The sequence below is a fragment of the Pantherophis guttatus genome, chromosome 6, assembly GCF_059756535.1.
Source record: "Pantherophis guttatus breed Tessera chromosome 6, ASM5975653v1, whole genome shotgun sequence".
Taxonomy (NCBI): domain Eukaryota; kingdom Metazoa; phylum Chordata; class Lepidosauria; order Squamata; family Colubridae; genus Pantherophis; species Pantherophis guttatus.
The window spans coordinates 98,701,083-98,724,853 of NC_142068.1; the positions used below are offsets into that span (position 1 = coordinate 98,701,083).

At 43.9% G+C, this 23,771-nt stretch overlaps 1 protein-coding gene across 9 annotated transcripts in view; it reads left to right on the forward strand.

Annotated features, from left to right (window-relative positions):
• USP54 (ubiquitin specific peptidase 54) overlaps positions 1 to 23,771 on the forward strand; it is a 167,257-nt gene that overhangs the window by 136,052 nt on the left and 7,434 nt on the right. For all 9 annotated transcript variants that reach the window (XM_060694164.2, XM_087872318.1, XM_034435269.3 and 6 more), the window contains 4 exons: positions 372 to 1,741; positions 2,528 to 2,628; positions 7,666 to 7,794; positions 10,739 to 10,928. In XM_060694164.2, coding sequence (XP_060550147.2) covers positions 372 to 1,741; positions 2,528 to 2,628; positions 7,666 to 7,794; positions 10,739 to 10,928 — 1,790 coding nt within the window. The remainder of the gene's footprint in view (positions 1 to 371; positions 1,742 to 2,527; positions 2,629 to 7,665; positions 7,795 to 10,738; positions 10,929 to 23,771) is intronic.

Genomic DNA, 23,771 nt, shown 5'->3' on the forward strand with positions numbered 1-23,771 from the left:
CTGTACAGTAAAGAATTGCATGTTCTTAGTCCACGATGAGGATATTCTCCATTTGACTCAAAACTTCAAGAATATATTAAAATACATACATTCTTGAGGTTGAAATTGTTGATCATTGGTGGAACTCTTCAATGAAAAATTATTTTTACCAAAATAGATAATTGTTCTTGGTGCCATTCTAATACCAGAAAAAATTCTGATCAGCTTAACAACTATGCATGCAACCATGCAATAATTTTACACTCACACATACTTGATACCAGAAAACACTGATAAAATATGTACCTTGTTAACTTAGTAGATTTTAACTTAGCCTAATATTTCTAATTAGGAGTCATCAGTCACTGATGATGTTTTAATGTGTGTTTCAGTAAACAGACTATCCCACTCCAAGTACTGCTGAAACAGAAGAGTGTGCTGGAACCCAGCAAAGAAGCAGCACCTGGGTCAAGAGCCTACGTCCATCCACTTGCTTCCCATCCTGAAAAGAAATCATCATATTCCAAGCCCATATTTCAACCCCTTCTTGAGAACAGCCTGCACTTTCAAGCTGTGTCTGTTACTTTCAGTGATGAAGCTACTACTTTTCCTTTTAGACAACCTGGTAGCGATCAATCCATTCAGACTAAGAATAAAATCAATGGTGATGTGAAACTTGCTTCTCCTAGCACTTTAAAGGATTACGAAGATCACAACAGTAACATTAAGGTCAAGAACCTACATAATGCAGCATCTCCTCTCATCCCCTACTGCAAAATGAATTTAACTATAACAAACTCTGAATCATTACCTACACTCTTCCCCTCTTCACCAGCATCGGAAATTCCACTTGGCAAAAAAGGCCTACATAATCCGCTCTTCAATTCAGGAAGCATTTCAGAATGGCCTAGTGCTGCTCCACCTAGGGATTATCATGGTGCAATACTGCCTTCTCTTCCCTCTCTTCTTCATTGTGCTCCAGAAGAATTGCAGACAACTGGGCAACTTGAGGTAAACAGTCATGAGAGTTTACATCATCCACAAGAACTTGTTAGTGGGGATTCTTTGAAATCCGAAGGTGTAAGTAGCAAAAGGCATGTTCTTTCCATTGCAGAACAGCTTCAGTGGTTGGAGGGAAATTTCCAAAGACTAGATACTTATGAGGAAAAAAGGAAGGCAGCTACCTGTCATGATCAAAATACTCCAAAGTTACAGCAAGAATCCTACAGTAGTCATTTTTACCTCGAGCGGTCAGATGTTGGAAGACAGGAGAATGGAATGGCACCTGCTGAAACGTCGGACTCAAGTCTTTCTAAAATTGAGTTGAGTTCTGAAGATTGTTTTAATGCTTCCAACATCATTTCTGAAAGTTCTGATTCACATATAAAAGTTCTCTGCAACAAAGGGAAACAATGTACCTTGAGTCCCAAGTTATATCCAGGAAAATGCAGCTGTGAGGAAAAAACAAAATATACCAATTACAGAAATTCTGCTGGCTTGATTGCATCTGTGCCTGGAGAGAGCTGCACAGACCATCTTAACAATTTTAGCACAGCAGTAACTCAGCATAAGAATGCCAGTTGGCTTTTGATACCTGGAAACAAATCACCTGTGATCAGTCAAAGAGCTCTTGGGGACTACCCAGTGCAGAATCAGGAAACAGTGCAGGAGGTTTCTGAGCTGGAATCTCTGTACCAGGCCAGCATGCAAGTACCTCTATTGGGAAACCTGGACAATCCCAAACTGGCACTGAACAAAACAGGTAAAATTATTTTATGTTCTATGTGAAGTATTTTCTTAGGGAGTCTTCATGTTCCTAATACCTTGGAATATGTGTGAATTTAGATTTATATTGAAAGGCCAGCATGATTTTAGTTTGCATTAGGCTGACTGACATTAATACATTAGGAGAAAATGTACTGCATTTCCTAAATATAAAGTATTTGAGCACAAATGTTTTTGAAACAAAGTTTGTTAAAAGTATGTGTCAAGATCTTTATGTTACATTTAACAAAACTATTTTGATGCTATGTTATTCTTTATTTACTGCACAACATTTATTATGAAAAGGACATTGATTAAAACTCTCAAAAACTGACACCTCAGTTGGAAACAAAAAAAAAATTGGGCAATAGTATGTTGTTCTTTGTGATATCTGATCCTCAGGGAAAAGCCTTGCAGCAGTTCTCTCTCTTTTATAATGATCTCCCTGAAATAAAGTATATCCTCTTACTTTTCTATGTGGAACTGCATTTTATGTAATTTAATCAATTTCCCTAAGATGAAAATAGAAGAAGCTCACAATAATAAACAGAGAAACTGACTTTAATTATGGTGAATATTTAAATGAATGATAAACTGACATTTATTTCCTGTCAGTTATTACGAGCTTTGTCAATTTTCATTTTAGGGAAATTAATTAAACCATATAAAATGGAATTCCACATAGAAAATTAAGAGGATATATTTTATTTCAAAGAGACCTAAAAGATCATGTAGACAGAACTTCAGTTTAATCTTTTTTCCTTCCTTTTCTTCCCTGCATCAGCAAACTTGCCTACAAAAAAACCATGTAGGGGTCTGTCAAGAACAGCAGAACCTGAAAACAACATCTGTGGAAATATTGGTTCGCCAGATCCTAAAACACATGTAAGGATATGCTAGAATGGGAACTGGGTTATGGGAATGCTACTTGTACAGATGAAAAAATGTAACAAAGTAGAAATATTTTACACATGTTAACATTAAAAATAGATAATAAACATTTCAGATAGAGTGTGCAATACCTCTTTCTGTTTACAGTTGTGCAAGAGATTATTACTAGTAAGACCTTAGATACAGTAACTGAATATTAATCCTATTCTGTTTTTATTTTAAATTTAAAACAATGGTTGTATGATAGATTTCTATAGCTTACTATTGCAACTGATTACAATATAAAATGCATAACTATCTACCTTGATATATTTATCAAGCCATTCTAACAGTGAATTATTTAGATAAGTACTGCATATGGTAGAGATTCAGAAAGGGAATAATTTTAAACTTCCACAAGGCCAAAGAATAAAAACAGAATTGAGTTTCCACAAAAAAGTTCTATAAAGTAGGCACTGCCTTAGTCACTCTGCTGAGTATGTTCCATAAATCGGATACCGCCACTGGACAAGCTCTCTTACAACCTTGCTTCATTTGCAGAGGAAAATCTCAGGTTCAGATCTGAAGAACCAGGTAGGAGATGCTTCTTCAGGTAGCTGCCACAAAGCTATTTAGGATTTAGAGTTTTAACACTAGCAGTTAGAACTTGGTCCAGATGCAGTCTGGTGGCAGAAGTACTGGGATTATCTCATTGCATTAACCGGCTCATTGCATTTACCAATAACCCTGTTCTGAACCAACTGATGTTTCTTGGCTATTTTCAAAGACAACCTCACAAATGCTTTCCAGAAGTCCAAAAAGGAAGTTACCAGAGTATGAATATCCATTGGAGAGCTATCTCTGTGGAATCATATTAATCTAAAATGATAAAAAGCATTGTGAATCTCCCATTTTGATGGGAAATTGAAGAATATCTGGAAGAAGACCATGACAAACCACTTCCATACTGATGCCAAGAAACAACAGTAAAGTAGGAATCAAACTTAATTCAAGGGGGTCTTTACATTTTTATAAAGTCTAGGAGTAACAACTTGAGAAAGCAAACATCTGATTTTTCAAGCCAAACAGGTTACACAGGTATTCTCAAGCAATTCAAAGCAATCGAACCAGGTAAGATCTTGGAGTTCACTAGCTTTACAACAAAATGGAGAAGAGCAAGGTGTCAGTTGATTCCGGCACTGAAGATTTGCAGAAATGGCATTTACATTCAGGGCAGCTCCCTACTGAATGCACACATTTGTGATTGGCAAGGCTTAGGGGAATCCTTAGTTTTCAAATTCTCAGTCTTATGTGTGCCTACTAATTCTTAACTGTAACAGTTTGTACATAGCAGTATCTTGCCTCTTTAGGACCCAGTTATTGTGGAAATAACTTCCACAAAGTTATTTTTGTAAACTACTGCATTGTCCCCACCTTTGCTTGGCTTCGTTGCTAGAAGTAAACCTGGACTTGTTTGTTTTAACCAAACCAGTGTCTTAGACTTTAAAAGAACTGATTTTAACAAACTCAGAGTTCAGGAAGGATTCCATGGTGAAAATTTTAAAGGGAAAAACAACTCAAGAAGTTTGGGAAACTTTGAAGAACTTAGCACAACACCACTGAAAAATAAAAACGGGAAATCCAAAAAGAAACCAGCATTGTTGCACGAAGATCTTTCTGATAAACTGAAAGATAAAAAGGCTAAGTACAGAAAATGTAAAAAGGACATGTACTAACGTATTTTTCGGAATATAAGATGCACCTTTTCCCCCCAAAAAAGAGAGTGAAAATCTGGGTGCGTCTTATGTGAATGTAGCCCCACCCAGCTTCTCAAATGGAGGTTTCAGAGGTTGAAAAAAGCATTGGAAACAAAGCTTCAGAAAAAAAAGCCTCCAAACAGAGCTTCAGAAAAAAAGCCTCAGAAACAGAGCTTCAGAGGCTTTTTTTCTGAAGCTCTGTTTTGGAGGCTTTCAGGGGCAAAAAAAAATGTTTTTTTCTGAAATGGAGTTTCAGAAGATTGAGAGGCAGAAAAAAAAAAGCAAAAGAAAATAAGGCACAGAGCTCAGAACTCAGAGCTCAGAACTAATGAACCTATTGCTAAAATTCCGGGAGGCCGATCCACCCGCCAATCAGCTTTTTTCTTATTTTCCTCCCCAAAAACTGAGGGAGAGAGACAGAGAGAGGGGAGAGGGGAGAGAGGGGTGGAGATAGGGAGGGAGAGAGAGACATAGACACAGAGAAGGGTGAAATCGAATCAGTTAAAATACTGTGCCCATTGAACTTGTTTGGGAGAAAGCTTCCATGGGGACCTAAGGGCCTCCAGATTTTTGTGATCAGTCCATACTTCAAACGGCATTTGGCTACCTTCTAGGAAGTGCCACCAGGTTAATAGTGCCCAATGGACCACGAAAGCCTCTTTCTCCCACATCGCCCACCTTCATTCAGTGTTGGTGAGTTTTCTGGAGGTGTAGGCGCGTGGTTGAAAGTTCCCCTCCTTGTTCTGGAGGAGGACTGCCCCTACGGATACATCACTGGCATCTGCCTGAATGACATGGCTCCTTAGGGTTTGGGTGCTTTAGGACCAGTTCTTCCATGAATAGCTGTTTGAGTTTCTCAAATGGCACTTCACGGTCCACTCTAGCAGCTGGCTGGGTCGCATTTGGCCCTCCCTTTCCCTGTTTTTAGCAGTTTGGTGATGGACAGGGCTGTTTTGATGAAAGAGGGGATGAACTGCTGGTAAAAGTTTGCAAACCCCAAAAAGCTCTGCAGTTGCTTGCGGGTTTGAGGGGGTTGCCACTCCAGGATAGCTTTTACTTTTCCTGGGTCCATTTCTACTCCCTTGCTTGACACTTGATAGCCTAGATCAGTGGTCATCAACCGGTGGTCCATGGACCATGGCGGTCCACGAGAAAATTTTGGTGGTCCGCAGTGCACCCGGATAGAGGAGCTGCTCCGGGATGACCAATGGGCCACTCCTGTGACTAGAGCTCTGGAATATGGGACCGGCCAGGCAGCTTGTGGTGGGGCTGGAAATCTCTGCCATAGAGGGAGGTATGTGCAACGTGCAATTTTGCAGGTGGTGCAACGTGCAAGGAGTAGTGCAGCCTTCGCCAGCCGGAATGAGGTAATGGTGCTGTTGTGGCAAGGAGGGCGGCAGTGCAGGCGGGCCGAAGCAACGGGTATCGGCAACCCGTGGCTCTTTCCTTCCCCCTGCTGTGGCTCCCTGTTGGCTGAACTCACCATTGGCTGGCCCTGCGTCTCACCCTCCTGTCCCAGTCACTCCTTGCCTGGCCTGAGAAGGGAAGGGCGGGGGATGGAGACTCGCTCCATATTCCAGAGTGGGAGCGAAACGCTCCTGTACTTGCCTTATTTCGTGGGCACTTCTTCCAGCCCTTGTTGGTGCTGCTTGCACCTCAGTCACTTGGGGAGACACGTGACTTCCTCTCTGCCCCGAGACACTGGTCTGGCCTGCCCGTTTCTCTTCGCCGCTACTGTTGGCTTCTCCATGGTGCAGCACAGTTAAATTTATTTAAATGCTTGCTCAGCACAGTTAAATTTAGTGCGCTTCACAATTGGGGATCAGCAGAAGCTTTCTTTCTTTCTTTTTTTTTTAAGCCTCTGATGATCCCAGCTGATTTGCCTGATTGGCAGAGGCTTTTTTTCCCTTTAAAAACATTCTTTCTATAACCTCTTCGGCTGAAGAGGTTGTAGAAAAAATGTTTTTAAAAGCCTCTGATGATCCCAGCTGAGCCGCATGATCATCAGAGGCTTTTTTTTTTTTTACTTTTAAAAGCATTTTTTTGGCCAAAGAGTTTGTAGAAAAAATGCTTTTACATTTTTTTAAAAAAAAATCTCTGATGATTGCGCGGCTCAGCTGGGCAATGGGGGAGGGGCAGGGATTTTTGTTACTGGTTCTCCGAACCACCTGCGTGTTTGCCAATAGCTCTGCTATCACTTCAGGGAGATCTTCTTTGTCCTCTATGTTTTGGAATCTTAGGAAATGGGCTGCCTTCTCCATTTCTAAAATGATAACTGTCTCCTCGAGGTTTTTATTTGCTTGTGTCAGTTCCTCCATTCTTTTTTCGGTTTCTTCTGATTTATCCTCTTATTTTCTGGATCCTTTGTTCATTTTTTGCTGAAAATTCTCTAATCTCCCATCCATATTCTGAATCTGTTCTTTCATTTCTCCTAAGTCACCTTTCACCTCGCTGTGGTTCGTCCTTATTTCTTCTTTCTGTGCAACAATAGCTTCTTGAATAGATTGGAACATTGCCTGTATTTCTTTTTGGAAGCTATTCATTTTCTCTTGTTATATCAATACATCTATTGATCTCTGACTTGATGGGATGGATGTTGCAGATGTCGGTGTATAAGATGCTTTCTTTCCTATTTTAGTTATATTTGGAGTGCTCTTTTTTTCCTTCCCCCCTCCCTTTCCTTTTTCTGTTTGTCTACAATACTAATCTTAACCTAATTACACCATCAATACCTTTTTACGATTAATTTTGCAATACGTTCAGCGTATATCAATACCAATACTAATATACTGAGTCTATTTGGGCGGGGGAATAAACAAAGTTAGTTAAGATCACAGGTTGTTTTAAGATCCAGTTTTCCCTTGTCCAAGTCTATCTATTGTTTCATTTTTCTTCTTTTACCTCCCAGAATGTCTATCAAATGATGTTTGTAATCCAAAAAGGCCCTACCAAATTCCTCACTGTCCCAATAAACCACATAGGCCAAGAAAGCCAAAAAAGCGTCTTCGTTCCAGCTCCAATTAAATTCAAAACAATTTCACAAGGTCAATAATATTTATAATCCAGTTCTTCCTTTCCTTCTGATGAGGAATCCTGTTCCACAAGTTTAATGAATAAAACAGCTTTAGCCTGAGAAATAATGTAATGTATGTCTCTCAACTCACAAATATCAAAGCAGATTCAACTTGTTAGTTAATAAAAACCTAAAATGAACTCAGTCCATGATGTTGTAGGAGTACTTGAGTAATGTGATTCTGTACATTCATTTACCATTAAGTTCTCTTTCTGAATACAGTTGCCATATACTGGCCAGGAGCCAGAGGAGGAAACCTATAGTGCAGAGAACTTCCGTCGCATTGCACGCAGTCTCAGTGGGACAGCCATCACAAGCAGAGAAGAGAAACTTGCTTCTTCTCAGAATTTTGTAAGTAAAATGGTTTAAAAGGAAATTTCTTGAACTACTGCACTTTATTGGTTTAGTGTGATTGCTAAAGGTTTTACAGGAAGAATACCCTGTTCCAGTGGTCAAATCTGAACCGGTTTGCTATCGGTTCACTGGCTGTGCACTGCGCACCAAATGCACACACTACACACTCCAAAAGGAGGAAGGCAAGTAGAAGCAAGGGGGGGGGATCAACTGTGGCATGCGATTTAGCTTCGCTAGAAAGCAGGATTTCCTGCTTTCTAGCAAAGCTAAACTGCACTGCACAGCTGATCATCTCCTCCCCCCCCCCCCGCTGTTCTACTTACCTTCCCAAGCCTCCTTTCGGTGAATGCTGCGTGCGCGCATGCACAGTACACACCAAAAGGAGCCTTGGGAAGGTAAGTAGAACAGCAGGGGGAATCAGCTGTGGCGTGCAATTTAGTTTTGCTACAAAGCAGGTTTTCCTGCTTTCTAGCAAAACTAAACTCCGCTGTACAGCTGATCGTCAGAAATACCAGTTCGGAGGAACCGGTAGCTTTTTAAACTGCCAGTTCAACCGAATTGGTAGCTTTTTTTTTAAACTACAGGTTCGCCCGTGAGGTAGGTTGAATTGAGAACATTTTATTGGGCCAAAGTCACCGAGTGAACATCTGGACTAGGTGGACTAGAAACTTGGTCTCCCTGCTGCTAATCAACACCTAATCATTACCTCACACTGATCTGAAAAATGTATGTGTTCCTTTTCAATACAGAGGTAATAAGGAGGTCCAATAAGTCCAAAATATTGTTTCTTGAAAAAGCTGTAATTTAATATATTTTCACATTTTTATTAACAATATTTAGATGAAATAGGGATCTATTCCCCTTGTGCCATTCAGTCATTAATATGAGTGTGTCAAATTACTTTATATAATAATTAATTGTTAATAATTAACAATTATTATAAACAAAAATTACGAGCCTTTTGTGCCCCATAAGATTTAACTATTACTTATAATAACTTCGATATCTGAACCTGAAAATGGCCATATTTAAACTGAGATGTCAATAGATTTTGCCAGTATAGCAATTTAACATAAGACATTGGGGAGAAAGCCATCAGGGTGACTTTGGGCCAGCCACATTTTCTCTCAGCCCACAACATGAGGTTCGGGTAATAAGCCAGTTAATTCCTGTCACAACAATGGATCAACACTCAGCTGAACCAAAAAAAGTGGATCCTGCACTCGAGAGGAAAACATTAGAAAGGAAACAAAATTGTACAACACCCCCCAATAAGTAACCTAAACATCTCATTTATCCAAACATCCATCAAAATAGTTTGGGTTATTTTCTTATATTCCATCCTCACATGGTGAAGGATTGGCAAAATATAATTTAGCTTGGTTAGGTTTGCTGGGTAATTAGGGCAGTTATTTATTCCTAATAGTTTCTTTTCGTTACTCAATTTCTGGTCGAAGTGTTCTAAATAGCCAAAAGAAAAGAAAAATGAGTGATTAAAATCAGCAGAGGAATGCTATTATTTTTTTTACATGCCTTAGTTGATTCTTGCCAGCTGATTCTTAAATTTCTAAAGAATCTCCTATGAAAAAAATTCTTAAGTAATTGACATGTCTTCTAGAAGTTAAAACATATTCAACTGTGCTGGTTTCTGTACCTGAGGAATTGATATTTCTCAGAAAAATTCTCAGAATTTTTGAGGAATCTGACTCTTCATTTGCCATAACATAAGTTGCTATAGCCATGAGGAGAAAAATGATCACCACCAGAATGAAAATTAAAAACATGCATGGAGATGCTTCAAATGTTCTGGTTGGGGCTGTTCTGTTCCAGGTATCAACCCAAATGTGACTGTTCCAAGCAGGAGTAGTTCAGGGAAAAGTTGGAAAAGGCCAGAACTGAGGAGTTTAGTCAGTCAGGGACAACAGCTGAGGAGCGGGGACAAGGCAGAGTGGGAAAAGAAGGCAGAAAAGAACAAGGGAGTCAAACTCAAGGCCCGCAGGCCGGCTCCAGCCCTTGGGGTGCTTAAGTCTGGCCCTGGAAATATCAAAGAACCAGCCCACGGTGCCTCTGGGGGCTAAAACGGGCTGTGTGGCCGTTTTCGCCCTCTATGGCCTGCAGTATGGTCTGCAGCTATGGCCTGCAGTATGGCCTGCAGCTGGTCGAAAATGGGCCGAAAACAGCTGGCAAAGTGCTGCATGGAGGGTGAAAATGAGGCGCGAGGTTCTGCCTAGATCCCTGCACCCTGTTATGGCTGGCAGGGAGCTGCAAGAGGCATCCATCCCACCCACCCCCGCCACTCCCCCACCAACCCACGAAGGAGAACTACAATGCTTATCCAGCCTTCAAAGAAATGACACCCCTGCAGTAGAAGATTGGGGAGGGGGGAATGGGGGAGGGGGACATTAGGGATGTGCTGCAGCAGCAGAGGAAAAAGAGAAAAGAAATACACTGGGAAGTTAGCAGCAAGTGGCTTGTGGGCATGCTATATTAGAGTGTTGGGCAGCAGCAGCAGCACCCAAGAGGGGGGAGCAATAGCACATAGACTTATATACCACTTCATAGTGCTTTACAGCTAAATCTCTAAGCATTTTACATTTATATTGCCCTCCAAAATTTGGGTCCTCATTTCACCAACCTCAGAAGGATGAAAGGCTGAATCAACCTTGAGCTGCTCCAAATCAAACTCCTAGAGTGAGCAGTGAGTTAGCCTGTAATACTGCATTCTAACCACTGCCACCATGGGTGCTGAAAAGATGTGTTTTAATGTTTATGTATTATTTGTGCTAAAATAGGGTTCTGGAGAATGTGATGTTGTAAGTGCATTTTTTTCTTATCATATTCTAACTTTTATTGATTTCCTGGCTCCGTACTGGCCACCTGTTTGCGCTTGTTGATCCCAATTTTGGTATTTATTTATTTCTCTTTTTCCTTATTTTAAAAGGAAATGTCCAGCGAGAGGAAACTGTCAGTAGAACCCAGGTCCTATTCTTCCAGTACTACTTCCCTTTCCTTCCCTCCCAATTTGCCTCCTGTGCTCCCCTTCTATCCTCAGCACTCTTCATCTGAACTGCAGCACTTCTCCCATGATGCTCCAGCGACTAGTATGGTGGGCAAGATGCATAGACAATCAGGTAAATGACTGGGCTATTTAAAAAAAAATTCTAATCATTTTTAAAAATACAAGAAAAAAGAGGTAATAAAATTGGTAAGTAGATAAAGAATTAATACCTGGGGAGATCCTGGAAAACAATAATCAAATAGCACATTTGTGAGCACTATAAATGAACAAGTCAATTACTAGAAATGAGCATGGGTTTGTTAAAACATCATGCCAGACAAACCTTACTGCCTTCTGCAATACAGAAATTAAATTAGTGATCAGGGAAATGCTTCATATTTACTTGGATTTCTGCAAGGCATTTGACAAAGTAGACCCAAACTACTTGGTAAGATAGACAGCACCACAACCAGATGGATTCGTAACTGATTGACCAAACACATTGAGCATGCAATGGTCCTCGCATTTTTGACTGGTCCTCACACTTATGACCATCCTCATATTTATGCCTGTTGCGGCATTCTTAACAACCATGTCAGTCATATCACCACTACTTCTCTTCACCACGGTGACAAGATAGGACACAAAACGTAAAATGTGAGGACAGTCGTAAGTTCAAGGACTGCTCAAAAGTGCGAGTCAAAAATAACTTTTTCAGCCCTCTGACTAGTCCATATGCACATAGGGACTATTCAGAGGGCTGAAAAAAGTCATTTCTGACTGGTCCTCACATTTTTGACCGGTCCTCGCACTTATGACCTTCCTCACATTTATGCCCGTTGCGGCATTCTTAACAACTGTGTCAGTCATTTCACCACTACTTCTCTTCACCACGGTGACAAGATAGGGTGCAAAACGTAAAATGTGAGGACAGTCGTAAGTTCAAGGACTGGTCAAAAGTGCGAGGACTGGTCAAAAATAACTTTTTCAGCCCTCTGAGTAGTCCATATGCACATAGGGACTACCCAGAGGGCTGAAAAAAGTGATTTCTGACAGGTCCTCGCACTTTTGACCGGTGATCATTTATGCCCATTGCAGCATTCTTAATTAAATTAATTAAATAAAAATGACCTGCTGGAGCAGTCCGAGGCAGTCCAAGGTGGGCGTTTGGGCCGGCTGCAGGGCAAGGTGATACAACCAGGGTAGGTAGGCCGCTGCTGCCCAGATGGGAGATGGGCACAGGCCTACAGGGCTGGCTGCAGGGTGAAGCGATCGGATGTCTGCAACCTTAAATACTCAACCTTAAACACATGTAAACACTTAAACAAAACCTTAAATCTGGGTGGGCATTGCCAACTTCATATCACTTACTCCCACCTAGGTTTTGTGCCTCCCAGTATTTTCTTTTAAACAGATATTTCTGGGTCTCATCTCTCTCATTTTTCTTTCTCCTCTTCATCTCTCTTTCTCCCCCCCTTTCTCTCCTTCATCTCTCTTTCTACCCCACTTTCTTTCCTTCATTTCTCTTTCTCCCCCCTTTCTCTCCTTCATCACTCTTTCTACCCCCCTTTCTCTCTTTCATTTCTCTTTCTCTCCATCTTTCTCCTCTCCTCCTTTCTCTCCTTCATTTCTCTTTCTCCCCCATTTCTCTCCTTCATTTCTCTTTCTCTCCTTCATTTCTCTTTCTCTCCATCTCTTTCTCCTCTCCCCCTTTCTCCCCTTCATCTCTTTCCCCTTCTCTCCTTCATTTCTCTTTCTCTCCTTCATTTCTCTTTCTCTCCATCTCTTTCTCCTCTCCCCCTTTCTCCCCTTCATCTCTTTCCCCTTCTCTCCTTCATTTCTCTTTCTCTCCTTCATTTCTCTTTCTCTCCATCTTTCTCCTCTCCCCCTTTCTCCCCTTCATCTCTTTCCCCTTCTCTCCTTCATTTCTCCTTCTCTCCTTCATTTCTCTTTCTCTCCATCTCTTTCTCCTCTCCTCCTTTCTCCCCTTCATCTCTTTCCCCCTTCTCTCCTTCATTTCTCTTTCTCCTCCATTTCTCTCCTTCATTTCTCTTTCTCTCCATCTCTTTCTCCTCTCCCCCTTTCTCCCCTTCATCTCTTTCCCCCTTCTCTCCTTCATTTCTCTTTCTCCCCCATTTCTCTCCTTCATTTCTCTTTCTCTCCATCTCTTTCTCCTCTCCCACTTTCTCCCCTTCATCTCTTTCCCCCTTCTCTCCTTCATTTCTCTTTCTCTCCATCTTTCTCCTCTCCTCCTTTCTCCCCTTCATCTCTTTCCCCCCTTCCCCCTTCTCTCCTTCATTTCTCTTTCTCCCCCATTTCTCTCCTTCAATTCTCTTTTTCTCCATCTCTTTCTCCTCTCCCCCTTTCTCCCCTTCATCTCTTTCCCCCCTTCCCCCTTCTCTCCTTCATTTCTCTTTCTCCCCCATTTCTCTCCTTCATTTCTCTTTCTCTCCATCTCTTTCTCCTCTCCCCCTTTCTCCCCTTCATCTCTTTCCCCCTTCTCTCCTTCATTTCTCTTTCTCTCCATCTCTTTCTCCTCTCCTCCTTTCTCCCCTTCATCTCTTTCCCCCTTCTCTCCTTCGTTTCTCTTTCTCCCCCATTTCTCTCCTTCATTTCTCTTTCTCTCCATCTCTTTCTCCTCTCCTCCTTTCTCCCCTTCATCTCTTTCCCCCTTCTCTCCTTCATTTCTCTTTCTCTCCATCTCTTTCTCCTCTCCTCCTTTCTCCCCTTCATCTCTTTCCCCCTTCTCTCCTTCATTTCTCTTTCTCTCCATCTCTTTCTCCTCTCCTCCTTTCTCCCCTTCATCTCTTCCCCCTTCTCTCCTTCATTTCTCTTTCTCCCCCATTTCTCTCCTTCATTTCTCTTTTTCTCCATCTCTTTCTCCTCTCCTCCTTTCTCCCCTTCATCTCTTTCCCCCTTCTCTCCTTCATTTCTCTTTCTCCCCCATTTCTCTCCTTCATTTCTCTTTCTCTCTCCTCCTTTCTCCCCTTCATCTCTTTCCCCCTTCTCTCCTTCATTTCTCTTTCTCTCCATCTCTTTCTCCTCTCCTCCTTTCTCCCCTTCATCTCTTCCCCCTTCTCTCCTTCATTTCTCTTTCTCCCCCATTTCTCTCCTTCATTTCTCTTTTTCTCCGTCTCTTTCTCCTCTCCTCCTTTCTCCCCTTCATCTCTTTCCCCCTTCTCTCCTTCATTTCTCTTTCTCCCCCATTTCTCTCCTTCATTTCTCTTTCTCTCTCCTCCTTTCTCCCCTTCATCTCTTTCCCCCTTCTCTCCTTCATTTCTCTTTCTCCCCCATTTCTCTCCTTCATTTCTCTTTTTCTCCATCTCTTTCTCCTCTCCTCCTTTCTCCCCTTCATCTCTTTCCCCCTTCTCTCCTTCATTTCTCTTTCTCCCCCATTTCTCTCCTTCATTTCTCTTTCTCTCTCCTCCTTTCTCCCCTTCATCTCTTTCCCCCTTCTCTCCTTCATTTCTCTTTCTCCCCCATTTCTCTCCTTCATTTCTCTTTCTCTCCATCTCTTTCTCCTCTCCTCCTTTCTCCCCTTCATCTCTTTCCCCCTTCTCTCCTTCATTTCTCTTTCTCCCCCATTTCTCTCCTTCATTTCTCTTTCTCTCTCCTCCTTTCTCCCCTTCATTTCTCTTTCTCTCCATCTCTTTCTCCTCTCCTCCTTTCTCCCCTTCATCTCTTTCCCCCTTCTCTCCTTCATTTCTCTTTCTCCCCCATTTCTCTCCTTCATTTCTCTTTTTCTCCGTCTCTTTCTCCTCTCCTCCTTTCTCCCCTTCATCTCTTTCCCCCTTCTCTCCTTCATTTCTCTTTCTCTCCATCTCTTTCTCCTCTCCTCCTTTCTCCCCTTCATCTCTTTCCCCCTTCTCTCCTTCATTTCTCTTTCTCTCCATCTCTTTCTCCTCTCCTCCTTTCTCCCCTTCATCTCTTCCCCCTTCTCTCCTTCATTTCTCTTTCTCCCCCATTTCTCTCCTTCATTTCTCTTTTTCTCCATCTCTTTCTCCTCTCCTCCTTTCTCCCCTTCATCTCTTTCCCCCTTCTCTCCTTCATTTCTCTTTCTCCCCCATTTCTCTCCTTCATTTCTCTTTCTCTCTCCTCCTTTCTCCCCTTCATCTCTTTCCCCCTTCTCTCCTTCATTTCTCTTTCTCTCCATCTCTTTCTCCTCTCCTCCTTTCTCCCCTTCATCTCTTTCCCCCTTCTCTCCTTCATTTCTCTTTCTCCCCCATTTCTCTCCTTCATTTCTCTTTTTCTCCGTCTCTTTCTCCTCTCCTCCTTTCTCCCCTTCATCTCTTTCCCCCTTCTCTCCTTCATTTCTCTTTCTCCCCCATTTCTCTCCTTCATTTCTCTTTCTCTCTCCTCCTTTCTCCCCTTCATTTCTCTTTCTCTCCATCTCTTTCTCCTCTCCTCCTTTCTCCCCTTCATCTCTTTCCCCCTTCTCTCCTTCATTTCTCTTTCTCCCCCATTTCTCTCCTTCATTTCTCTTTTTCTCCATCTCTTTCTCCTCTCCTGTTTGGGCAGCGGCGGCAGCGAACCTACCGGCAGCGAACCTACTATCGGGTCGCCCCTCAGCTTGGAGGCAGCACTTTAAGTCTGCTCCCCACTGCGCGTGCGCCCATCTGACTGCGCCTGCAGCCGGCTCTTGCTGCTCTTACTGAGCTTCGCAATGGGGCAGAGGGTGCCCTTCCTCCTCCTGGAGCCCATTACGATGCGGAGCTTCGGCTGCAGCCTGGGCAGCCAGTCAGGGGTGGGTTCTAACATTTTTTACTACCGGTTCCCACATATATAAATGAAAAGAATAAGCTTAAAAATCCTAGCGTTTTAAAATTGAAAATATGGGGAATTGGGAGGATGAATATGAGACACTAAGGGAGATGTTTCGAAAAGTAAGGGAGGCATTTAAGGGAAATAATGAAGCAGAGAATTGGTTATCTTGCAAAAAAAAGAAAGAGAAAAGATGAATGAGAAGCAAGAGAAACAAGGAGATAATATTGAAAAGGAAATAATAGAAAAAAAAGATAAAGATGATTACACTGGGTTCAATAGAAAAATGGAATAAGATGAAATATACTGCTAATAATTAAAATGATGAGGGGAAATTTTGAGAAATATACTTGACAAATGAAAGAAAGACCGGGGACTCCATAGTGGAAAATATAAAATTGAAAATGAATACAGCAATAGGATGAATAGGATGAAATGAATAGCAATAGGATGAAGGAAGGAGAAGAAAGATGGAAGAAGAAAGGAGAGAGAGGGAAGGAAGAGAAGGGAAGAAGGAAGGGAAGGGAAATTAGAGTAGGAGGGAGGGTAAGAGAGGAAGAGAGAAGGAGAAAGGAAGAGGAAATAGGAAGGAGAAGAAGCGGGCGGGGGGAAGAGAAAGTAAGAAGGAAAGAAAAGAGAGAGGTGGTAAGTTTGAGGAGAAAGATTGCTGTACAATAAAAAAGATGAAATTGAAGAAAGGCAACCCCAAACAAATATATAGATATTAAGATAAAGAATGAATTGTTAAACTTTAAAGAATAAAAGAGAACAAATATGATTAAATAGCAATAATTAGAAACACACATACAATGTATTTTCTTTGAACAGAGTATTTGGCCGGCTCACAAATTTAAACAGTGTTTAGTCATTTCAATTAAATTTACAATTTCTATATTTCCTTTTTGCCATATTTATTCCTCATCTATTTTTTTAAAAAACCAATATTACGCTTCATCCTCATATCTTTTTTGGGCCACAGTTATTTAATTCTTTTAATAATTTTAAATTTTGTATCGATATGTGTTTTAGTCTGGCTGTGCACCGCCCTGAGTCCACTTGGAGAAGTGCGGGATATAAATTGAATAAAATAAAATAAAATAAATAAATCTCTAATCTTAATCAAATTTAATTTTTCCCTTCTATTCTATATTATACCCCTTCCCATTGTCATCTATTTTTATGTGAGGCCCCTCCTCAAGAAGCCCTCTCTGGATCCGGCTGTTTTGGCTAACTATTGTCCAGTCTCCAACCTTCGCTTTGTTGCGAAGGTTGTTGAGAGTGTGGTAGCGCAACAGCTTCCCCGGTACCTGGATGAAGCTGTCTATCTAGACCCGCTCTAGTCTGGCTTCCGGCCTGGGCACAGCACGGAAACGGCATTGGTCGCGTTGGTGGATGATCTCTGGAGGGCTCGGGATAGGGGTTGCTCCTCTATCCTGGTCCTGTTAGACCTCTCAGCGGCTTTTGATACCATCGACCATGGTATCATGTTGCACCAGTTGGTGGGGGTGGGGGTGGGGGGCACCGTTCTGCGGTGGTTCTCCTCCTACCTCTCTGACCGGTCGCAATCTGTGTTGACAGGGGGGCAGCGGTCGACCCGTAGGCACCTTGCTTGTGGGGTGCCACAAGGATCGGTCCTCTCGCCCCTTCTGTTCAACATTTATGTAGAGCCGCTGGGTGAGATCATCCGTGGCTTCAGGGTGGAGTTCCATCAGTATGCTGATGACACCCAGCTGTACATCTCCACCCCAGGCCACCCCAACGATGCCCTTGAAGTGATGTCCCAGTGCCTGGAGGCCGTGCAGGCCTGGATGGGGAGAAACAGGCTCCGACTCAACCCCTCCAAGACCGAGTGGCTGTGGCTTCCGGCGTCCCGATATAGCCAGCTGATGCCATCGCTGGCTATTGGGGGCGAATCACTCGCCCCCACGGAGAGGGCTCGTAACTTGGGCGTCCTCCTGGACGCAAGGCTGTCTTTAGAAGATCATTTGACGGCCGTGGCCAGGGGGGCTTTTTATCAGGTCCGCCTGATACACCAGTTACGCCCCTTTCTAGATCGGGACTCCCTACACACAGTCACTCAGGCACTCGTCACTTCCCGCCTGGACTACTGCAACGCTCTCTACATGGGGCTCCCCCTGGGGTGCACCCGGAGGCTCCAGCTGGTCCAGAACGCGGCCGCGCGGGGGATTATGGGGGCGACGAGGCACTCCCATGTGACACCTCTCCTGCGCGAGCTGCACTGGCTCCCGGTGGTCTTCCGGGTGCGCTTCAAGGTGTTGGTGACCACCTTTAAAGCACTCCATGGCTTAGGGCCGGGGTATCTACGAGACCGCCTTCTGCCACCAATAGCCTCCCACCGGCCAGTACGCTCGCACAGAGTGGGCCTCCTCCAGGTGCCGTCCGCCAGACAATGTCGGCTGGTGACCCCCAGGGGGAGAGCCTTCTCTGTGGCGGCGCCCACCCTCTGGAACAACCTCCCCCCAGAGATACGTACAATAACAGGATTTTTCGTCGGGCCCTGAAAACCTATTTATTTCAACTAGCTGGGCTGGCTTGAGTTAAATTTTAAATTGATTTTAAATTGGATTGTTTTAATTTACGGCCAAAATATTTAATTATTTTAAACTGTTTTTTAAATTTTGTATGTTCTGTTTTTTACTTTGGCTGTTCACCGCCCTGAGTCCTAATTGGAGAAGGGCGGTATAGAAATGGAAACAAATAAATAAATAAATATCCATCCTCACATTGGTTAATTATGTAATATTAAAGTTGTTTAATACAAATTCAACATTTGTATATTAATCAATATGAACATGAATATTCCAATTATTTCCATGCAATCCAATTTCTTACAAATCAATTAATTATATTTACCAATAATAATAAACCAAATAATTTCCCCCATATATTCCTACAAACCACAACTTAACCATTTCTGCTTTCAACACAATATACAATTAATAGTATCTCAATTATTACAATTCCCTAGTTAAATAGAGCTTTTTTTCTTTTGTGTTTTAAAATCTTGAACTCTCCTCTTTTGCCCTAAATTTCCCATCGTTTGCACCTACCTTTTTTGGTGAGGAAAAAGAAAAGAAATCGGCCTCTGCCTAATTTTCCAACGTTGCAGCAAACAGCAAAGCCAACAGCTTGCTTTACGTTCAGTTTCGTTTTCAGCTTGATTTGCACAAGGAGAAAAAAAAAAATCTGCTCCAGAGCCCTGCGCAAAATAGCTGAGAGCAAATCAGCTGAGAGTTGGGAGGCCTATCTAATCAACGGGCTAATTAGCCTATGCTGAAGCTGAAAGGAGTTGTTTTTTCTTGCTGTTTGCTTGCAAGGAGGTAACTGCACAGGCCAAAGGATGGGGGCCACCCTACCGCCCCCTTTTGCCTCTAGCGCCTCCCTGCCTCCCTTGCCTCTTACCGACCCCTAAGGCATCCCACCGCCCCTAGGGGGCGGTACCGCCCACTTTGGGAACCACTGGTCTACTCATTTGTTTTCTTTTAACAGCTTGTAGGGCGGCCCTTTGAAGCCCCGCGGCAAGAGTTTAAACAGTTTTTTCCCCTCTAGCCGATCAGCTGGGACTCAGGAGGCAGCAATAGATTGGGGGTGGGGTCAAATTAAAGGTAAGAATAATGCGGCGGGGGGGGCAGAACCGGTTTGGTGATGTCATATCATGACATCACCGAACGTCATATCATTTATTGGCCCGCCGAGCTACAAAAAAATACCGAACCGTTAAATTGCTGGCTCGCCCACCCCTCACCCACCACTATTTATTGGCAATAAATAGTGCTGCGGAGGGGCGGGGCAAGGGATGGGGCTAGCCAGCAATTTAACATACGGTTCAGTCGAACCGCCTAGAACCGGCAGAATCCCACCACTGAATCAGAGGCAGGTTAGGGGGATGCACAGTCCACAGTCCCTTGAGCACACACCATTGAAGTAGTAATAGGTGAGAAAAAAAAAAAGCAGTAAAAAAAAAGAGTTTTCATTAGTTTGCAGCCTGCCATTGCCTTGCAGCTGCAAGGGGTGAGTCCCATGTGCGTGCACGCACACAGAAACACATGCACAGGTCAGTGTTGTGGCTCCGTTACCTGAGCCTGTGTCATCGGCAGGAGAGGACTCCGAGAGTGAAGGAGAAGAGTTGGCAAGGCCTCCCTCTCCAGGACCCTCCTCTTTGGCAATGCCTTCGGTGTCTGCCGAAGGGCAAGAGATAGGGCCGGAGCCAAGCACGTCCACGCAGCCACAGGTGGACAGTGATGAGAGTAATGAGTCTTGGCTGGATCCACGCCAGCGTCGCAGAGATAAGCGCGCGCAACAGAAGAAAAGGCGTGCCCGAGATTAGGCTGAGTCACTGGACCACACCCCACAGGGTATAAAAGGGAGCGTGGTGGCCAGTCAAACCTTGTGACGAACAAAGCTGAAAGCATCTCCTGTGCGCTGCTTGGAGAGTCCAAGCAATGGGTTCAAGTTTAGCCTGGTTGGCCAGAGACTGAGTTGAATTTGCCTAGCCACGCCTCTTTCTCCCATGAGCCTTCAGTGTTTCAACTCAGTCGGCCTAAAGAGACTTGCTTTAAATTTCTCTGTCTTAGAAAAATTATTTAAAATACTGCCAGCCTTTTCTCTTTAAAATTATCACCAACAGCCTGAGGTGTTTTCCAGCTGCAGCCGGGAGCTCCGTGGAGCTAATTAGCTCCGGAGCTAATCTCTTGCCTCAGGGGCCTCTCCTAATTGCCGCCATTAACAGCACAGCGGAGGCAATCCTCTTAAAGGCAAAATTGACTCCTAGCAGTTTTTAAAGGCAAATTTGACTTCTACCAGCTCAGAAACGGAGCAAAAGCCTCAAACTTTTCAGAAACCTTCAAGGGATCTTAATTAGCAGTCCTGGTTTATTGGAAACACAGCAAGGAGCCACGTGAGTTTTGGCGATCGGGCCTAGCATTGCTGGCTGATTTACTGCTATTGCCTTTATGGTTTGGGGATTGTTGTGTCTCTCCCGCACCATTGATTACTGCTGCCTTTCTCTCATAGCGTTATTAGAGCTGGTCATTGATCAGTCTCACGCTTAATACATAACAGCAGTAGAAAATTGGCACCATATTTACAACTACTGGAATGAGGAATAATATCATTATTATAATCATTGTCCTAGTGAGAGCCTCTGATTGAATTGCCTTTTTTGCTTGTCATTCCAAGATGGCGGATCGCAGCTCCTCTCACTCCAAAAGTACTGCATCCCATTCCTCTGCTTCTAAGAGAGCTAAGTCTTCAGATCACCAGATCCAAGGCCCCTTCTTCCACAGCTGTTGATAAGGATGCAGAAAGAAGGCAAAAAGCCTTAGAGAAACAATTTGCAAAGCCAAAAAAGCAGGCAGAAGCCTCCTCAGGCCTAGGCCTTGTCATTGTTCACCCAGAGCCTAGTATCCCTCCAATTCAGGATACACCTCCTTCTGCTTCAAACGAAGATAGATTGAATTGGTCTCCAGATATTACCACAGATCCTCCAACTGAATTAGAACAGGGCTCATCTGATCAGGGAGTCATTCCAGTACGTAGGAGGTCAGCTCCCTCAGCTACTTTCACCCCTACAGCGGCGGGGCTCCGCCCTGAAGTAAGCCAGGCCCTGTTCTTTCCCAGGAACTCTGCCAGATGTTAGCTCAGACCATTGCCCAGGGCATTGACTCTGCCCTGCTTAGAAGGGGCTTTCCTGCTCCTGACTCAGCTGGTACCACTCCCAATGTACACCAGGCCCACCAGAATAGGGTTTATTCCCGGGCCCCTCACTCGCCTCATGATTCTTAGGGCAGTGAATGGTCTTATGCTGGAAGAATTCGCAGATCATGATCTTTCTGAAGATGAAGGCAGATCTCCAGACAAACCAGCCTTCACTGGCCTTTTCAACCCTAGCATGTTCAAGACCTTGTTATACAAGGCCAAAACCATGGCCAATCTAGGGGTTGTGGCTGGGGCATCTGACCACTCGGATGAGCAGGATCCCCATGTTCGATTATTTACAGAACCGGTCACTATCCAGGACGCTGTTCCTTCTCCCAGATTATTCGTAGACATTATTAAGAAGCAATGGGTCAACCTGGGTCCTTGTCTAATCCCAGTGGATTAGACAAAAAGATGTACACTGTAGAACAAGGAGGTAGAGGACTTGCTTAAGTTGCCTACAATAGATACTCCCTTTGCCAATCTAGCATCTTCCAATATTCTCCCCTCAGACTCTGCAGAAGGGCTGAAGATCGAGGATAGAAAAGCTGAGATGTCAGTTTGTAAGACACATCAAGCAGCTGCCTGGGCGATCAGATCAGCCACGGCAGCTTCCTTCTTTAATAGAACCTCCCTCCTGTGGCTGCGCCAAATGCAGGCAAGAGCTCCCCAGAGAGATGTCAGGTTACACCAGGACATCAACAAGTTAATTGCTGCAGCAGAATACTCTGCTGATGCAACCCTTAATGCGGCTAAGTTCGCTTCCAGGGCCCTGGCCTCTAATGTGACTTCCAGACGATTATTATGGCTTCGCCATTGGCAAGCCGATATGAAATCCAAATGGAAATTGGCGTCTGCTCCTTTTCAAGGCAATAATCTTTTTGGTGATGTTTTAGATCCTATTTGGTAGAGACCAAGGATAAAAGGAAGGTACTTCCCCTGTCTCACAGGAGGACAGACAGGAGATACTCTCCATATTATCGCAGGCAGTCCTTTCGTGGGGCGGAGGGCGGTTACTCCGCCCCAACCTATCAGAGGACTTACCCTCCAACTTCAGACTGATCCCAGGATAGGGCTTAGTTCAGGGACAGGTCTAGACAACCCCAGTCTAGGATACCCTTTCGAGGGGCCGGCGGTAGACCTTACCGCAGGTCCAAATGACTCCCAGTCACACGTTCCCATTGGAGGCCGCCTCTTGAGGTTCTCAGCCCAATGGGAGCTCATCACAACTGGGCTCTGCAAACCGTCCGGCTCGGTCTCACATTGGAGTTTTCATCCCTTCCTCCAAGGAGATTCATCTCTTGCACTCTTCCCAGGGATGCCACCAGGAGGTCTCTGATGGAGGCCGAGATCCTTCATCTACTCTCCATCCAGACAATAGAACCAGTGTCTCGGTTTCTACTCGATCCTCTTTCTGGTCCCCAAGAAATCGGGGGGTTGCAGGGTATTCACTAGATCTAAAAAGACTCAGCAAACACATCAAATACAAGAGATTCAAGATGCAATCCTTAACCTCTATTCTAAATTGCATCAGACAGGGGGATCTGCTTACATCCATAGATCTAAAGGAAGCCTACCTGCACATACCAATTCGGATTTCACACAGGAAATATCTCAGATTCTGTTATGCAGGGCAACACTTCCAATACAGGGCCCTTCTATTCGGCCTGTCCTCTGCCCCCAGGACGTTCACAAAGCTCCTGAACGTGGTGGCAGCCCATCTGCGGGCTCGCCCAATCAGGCTTCAATGTTACCTAGACGACATTTTGATTCAATCTTCATCCATCAGGCAGGCGAGACAGGATTTGTCAGAGACTATTCAGGCTCCGCAACTTCACAGGTTTTCAAAAAATCTAGAAAAGAGCCAGTTAACTCCATCCCATTCTATCCATCATTTAGGTGCCCGGATAGACACAGTCGGTTTTTCTATCACCAGAACGTCTAGTCAGCATACGGGCCTTGATACATCGGGTCAGGTCAGCCAGGTCTGTCTCCCTCGCAGTATTGTCCCAGTTACTAGGGAAAATGATTTCATGTCTGGCCATCGTTCCTTGGGCGAGGTTACATTCCCGAACCTTACAATGGTTTCTCCTACCAAGCCAACGAGCAGGCATCAGTCACTCCACAACAAGAGTCAGAATGCCTCCAAAAGTTCTCCACTCCCTGAACTGGTGGACGTCACCTTCCCTAGAGAAAGGCTGTCTCTTCAAGGAACTGCCACGTCTAACACTAACTTCAGATGCCAGTCTATTCGGCTGGGGGGCTCACCTGGGTTCCCAGATGGCACAGGGCAGATGGTCTCCACAGGATCTGTTACACAACATAAATTGGTTGGAACTCAGAGCTGCCCACCTAGCTCTCCATCATTTCCACCTCTCGCTAACCAACCATCACGTGTTGCTGTTAACTGTCAATGTGACCGCCAAGGCACACGTGAACAGGCAGGGAGGCACCCGGTCCAAGGACCTGATGTCCGAAGCAGAGAGCCTCGGCCTCT